General features: G+C 35.2%; 1 protein-coding gene and 1 long non-coding RNA gene across 2 annotated transcripts in view; one reads left to right on the top strand and one right to left on the bottom strand.

Annotated features, from left to right (window-relative positions):
- Positions 1-3,689, top strand: part of LOC138012874 (zygotic DNA replication licensing factor mcm6-B-like) — a 53,547-nt gene extending 49,858 nt beyond the window's left edge. Inside the window, exons 20-22 of the mRNA XM_068859794.1 lie at positions 969-1,163; positions 1,979-2,112; positions 3,191-3,689. Of these exons, the coding sequence (XP_068715895.1) occupies positions 969-1,163; positions 1,979-2,112; positions 3,191-3,301 (440 nt within the window). The 3' untranslated portion in view covers positions 3,302-3,689. The remainder of the gene's footprint in view (positions 1-968; positions 1,164-1,978; positions 2,113-3,190) is intronic.
- Positions 3,690-4,308: 619 nt separating this feature from the next.
- The window catches only part of LOC138012878 (uncharacterized), a 6,558-nt gene continuing 5,866 nt past the window's right edge, over positions 4,309-5,000 (bottom strand). Inside the window, exon 2 of the long non-coding RNA XR_011125091.1 lies at positions 4,309-4,691. This is a non-coding gene — a long non-coding RNA (uncharacterized lncRNA). The remainder of the gene's footprint in view (positions 4,692-5,000) is intronic.

Here is a 5,000-nt window from a genome sequence, read left to right as displayed (position 1 = left end):
AGCAACAAGGATGATAAAGATATGTTTAAAATAGCATTTTAGCGGGTGTTTGACAATTTTAATTAATGTGAATCTCCATAAAAAACGAAGGATTTCTAACTTCTATTCCACTTATTCCTATTCCGGAATACGGTCAATTGAACGCACCCTTAATCTCAATGAATTAGGAGCAATAATGTTTTGGGCCTAATTAGGGCCAAAACCATATTTAACCTCAAATTCAGTCTATGGTGGGATCATACGTGGTGTTTTAGTGTTTCATTTCACTGTTTTATGGTTTAATAGTGCCCGTTTTGTAACATGACTTTTTAGTTTTGTAATAATATTTAAACTTTTGCTAATTTTACCACTTATATAATCAATATGGTCATGCCACCATTTGGCATTGTCTGTCCTAGCAGTATGCAAGACATTTGTATAAGAAACCAACTTAAGGACGGTGCCTACTATTGTTATCGCTCATACGTTCTGCGCATCTTGAGATACTCGGATTTCCTATCAGCCGTGCTTAATAATACAGGGTTATTTTTGCGCAGTTTAAAACTATCCGGAGAAAGTAGATCTTAGTAAGTACTCTTGGTATCCAAAAAGAAAATTTGGGGTAACCATGCATTTTTGAGAGATAATTAAGCTTCAATTTGAGAAAGAAAGCCATACATTGCTTTGTATTTTAAAGCTTTTTGCAAATATTATTCATGAATTATCTTTGAAAAATGCGTGGTTACCCCCAATTTTCTTTTTGGATTTCAATAACATTTGTTAAGATCTACATTTCCTGCATAATCACACACCGGGGCAAAAATATTGTTAATTAGTACATGTAGGCACCATCCTTAAATGCAAAAAATGGCAGTGAAACTGGCATTCATCTCAGCTTAAATCCCATCCTGCATTCAAAGTTATACAAAAAATTAATGATGATGGTACAAATGCAGAAAAACAGTAAATTATGTTTGTCTTGACTGAAGATATGGATGTGGATACAAATGGTGATACCCAGACAGCACCCCATCCAAGTGGCATGGTCAATGGCCATGTTGAGGAGGATTCCCACAGGAGTGACAAGAGTAAATCAAAGCTGTCCTTGAAGTATACAGAATACAAATCAATGGCTACACAACTAGTAATCTCAATTAGGAGGGCAGAAGAAAGCGCTGGTGATGGTGAGGGTTTATGTTGGTAGAATAAGTTATTGTGATTGTTGATAGATTACACGGGTGTGCCTATTTTCAATCCCATTAAGATCTCATGCAAATATTGTATTCTACTTATGAAGTATATGTGTGATGTAGGTAAGTAAGTGACCCCAAATAATAATATTACTACATGTAGTACTCCATATCAAAATACCAAACATTTCTTCTGTAATTAAGATATGAAATGTAAGTTGGGTGACATTTTTAACTGCTATGGGGTTTTTTAAAAAGTTTTTTAGGGGTTTTCAGTCATGTGACCACCACACTGTTTTTATTGGCTGCCAACCACATGAACAAATTATTTTCCAATAGCTGGAAAAGTGCACTTCAGAGGAAACAAATTAACCCTAATCTCATTTTAAATACCTATGAAAAAACTTCTTACCGGTAATTGAAATTATTACTGTCAGGATCTTCTCAAAGAACACAACTACTAAACTCGATCTAGGACCATGGCTCTCCACACACGTGCACACACATGACGAAGAGAGTGGGAAGATATCTGTTTAAGAACATTGTTTGTTATTCAAATGTGCCAACCACAGGAATGAAAGACCCTTTGTTTGGATAGCCAGGCACATTAATGACAATAGGTGATGTCAACGATATCATATCTTCGCCATAACACTGTTTCCAGTCTAATACACTACACTAATGAAAACCCTGATTAATATATAATTTTTAAATAACAATATTGTATGCATGCAAAATCAATTTATTTGTTTAAATTATTATAAATACTACTTGAGTTGCCCATAAATCAAATTTCCATTTGTTTACAGGTGAATCAGGAGTGCGCAGAAGTGACATTGTGAACCAGTATCTAAAAGACATTGAAAGTCAGATCGAGACAGAGGAAGAGTTAGCTGAAAAGAAACTACTTGTTGACAAGGTGCTGGATCGACTTATAACTCATGTAAGTACCTTGCTGCTTCATGTGTACTTTCCACTTGATGTTAAGGAAAGAATCCTTTGTGGGCAACCAATACAATTGTTGTCTTGCATCAAATTTGGGGATTTACTTGTCCATGCACCTTGTAAGGAATTTTAGGTTTTTTTTTTTGTTTTTTTTTTCATTATGTTTGTCAAGGTGTAAGGATCATTGATGATACAACCTGTTGACAACAGCTTACTAAAAAAATGAGCTAATTTTGGGCACTAATCGACAAGTCAAGGAAACAGTGAAGGAAAATTTACTGACCTATGTATTCAAATTCCAATCATTGGTTCAGTTTTTACTAAAATCAACCAGCATAGCAGAATAGGTAAATGCATAACATTTAGCAATTTAATTGGCTGATTTTGATCCCCTGCATCTGCTCATGTTGTTCACAATCCATCAACTATCATTGAACATATATAAATTAATGGCAGTTTAAAAGTGTCACCTTTAGTTTAAAGTTTAACTTCCAAGCACATTTAAAGGCACAGTGTGAGTGGGACATTATTAATCTAAACAACGAAACAGTGAAATGAAGCACCAAAACACCAAGTATGACCCCACCATATGTACATTGAATACTAACCGAAAAAGGTTGGATTTGAGATTAAATATAGTTTATGCCTACAATCCGCGACAAAATTAGTTGAGACAGTTGCCAACAGAGCACACTGGCAACGACACATAAATTGTTTGCAAAGAAAAGTTAATGTTCAAAAAGTACTTTTGCGGGATACCCCTCCCTCTCTCCCACCCTAATCAATGTTGTACCGCTGTTTAAAAGACTCGTAGGAAACAGAAAAAAACACAACATTGTGCAACGGAGGGGGGTATTTTTGCACCGAGGTTGAAGTCGACCCAAAAGGATAAGAGTGTCTCAACAATTTTGACGCCGATTGTAGATATTTAATCTCTATTCCAACCTCTGTTGGTTAGTATTTGATGTATGGTGAGGTCATAAATGGTGTTTTTGTGTTTTGTTTTGCTGTTTCGTGGTTTAGTATTGCCTGTGTGATTGATAACATTAGTGAAAACAGTTTTTGAATGGTTTCAGGATCATGTAATTTTGGCATTGAAGGAATGGGGTGCAACAGAAGAGGCTTACACACCATCAGAAGAGGAAGACCCATTCCTTGTTGTTCATCCCAATTTTGTGATTGAGTGAATACCATACTTATTGAAAAACTACTCATGTTTAAATCTTTACTGCAAGTAAAAGTTTGAGTGATCCCTGCAATGCTTCCTTTCTGTTATTCATCTGGTTCCAAAAAAAAGTAATCTTGGACTAAACTGAGGACAAGTAACCATTTTTCTTACCCTGGTTTGAAGAAAATTTATCATCTATAGTTTTTGTCTGGTATGGACAACATGGCTGTTTTTGCATAACTAGTAGTATAATCATTTTGCACAAATTAAACACTCAGAAAGGCAAATATTATGCTTGGATCATGGTTCCTTGTCTACACTTAGGGTTTAATACTGTTTCAAAAACTTAGTTACGTGTAACACAAAATTGGCACCTTCATGTGATGAATAAAACAAAAGCTCTAGAAGTCTGTGGTGAACTGCTTTATTGTTATGTAAGTGTATATTGTCATTGGGGGAAACTCTTAAACACTGCTACCTCAGATTACATTTATGATTAGGAAAACATGCAGATATATGATGATGATGATGATACCTAATAATTATTATAATTAGGTTCTTTATTTCACTCTTAACGTAATATACCTCAGCAAAAGTGTTCTAATTTTGGACACTGAAAATCTGAAAATGCATTCAAGTTAAGCAGTCCCCACTCCCATTAAATGTTGGAGTACCCTGAGAGAAACCTCCAAACACATGGACACATGGAAGTCAAGAGCTTTTACTTCTGCCCCAACCCTGCTTTCCTCCCAAATTTTGTCCTGGGAAATAATTTATATCAATCAATCCCAACTCAAAGGCCTAGGACGCCCCCAGTTGACAAGTAAAATCTGTTAAAAGTCTCACTCTCAGGGGTCAGTGGGTTAAGGTTTTGAAAGAAATGGTTTTGTGGCAATTTACATACAAGATAGCTTTCTGTTTCTTGTCCATTGTTTTAAAGTACAAGTACGAAAGTGTTCTACTGTCTAACAGTAGAGCATTCATTAATCATTTGAACAGTCAGAACAACAGTCCACAAGCAAGCACTATGTCTCCAATTTGACAATTTTATTGACTTACTTGTGCAATTCGGGCCTGTTTTTATCAATAATCCTGCAACAGGTAAATTTCACACAGTGCACTCTCATATTTCCACCTTGAAACTAAGTCATCTCTTTTGCTCCTTAACCATATTTCCAAGGATTCTGGCACTTAAAAGAGAGGTTTGATAGTCTTTATAAACTTCCTTGGTAATATGAAGGTGAGAAATTAGGATGCATAAAAAAGATTGGCCATTGCAATAATGTAGTTTTTTCTTCCGAAGTTATCCTCAGGAATGGCAATGAGATATTCTCCTCTACAGGTCTATGCTCTCCGTCAGTCATCAAAGTCCAGTTTTTCTTGCCTTGTTGCTAAGAGTGTATATCCATCTTAAAATATTAAGGAAATTTCCTGAAAAAACATTACCAGCAGACCAAAGAAAAATAATGAGGAAATTGATACCTATTCATCCTATAAGCTTGAGTCTAGCCAATGTAAATTCATATAATAATGAGTGCTTTCACCTTCAGCAAATAATTGTTAATTATAAGCTGACTAGAGACTTAAAACAAACTTTGAAAATACCTATTCACTGCTGCATAGCCTGTTCTGTCATGTCAGTTTTAATTAGGACGGCAACTCAAATAAGTTATTTTGAATGTGCACTAGATATTTTTTTGGACCAAATTTGCTCAATA

The sequence above is a fragment of the Montipora foliosa genome, chromosome 8 (assembly GCF_036669935.1).
Source record: "Montipora foliosa isolate CH-2021 chromosome 8, ASM3666993v2, whole genome shotgun sequence".
In the NCBI taxonomy this organism is placed as follows: domain Eukaryota; kingdom Metazoa; phylum Cnidaria; class Anthozoa; order Scleractinia; family Acroporidae; genus Montipora; species Montipora foliosa.
Note: the sequence above shows the minus strand (reverse complement) of the source record. Positions and strands in the feature narration are given on the sequence as shown.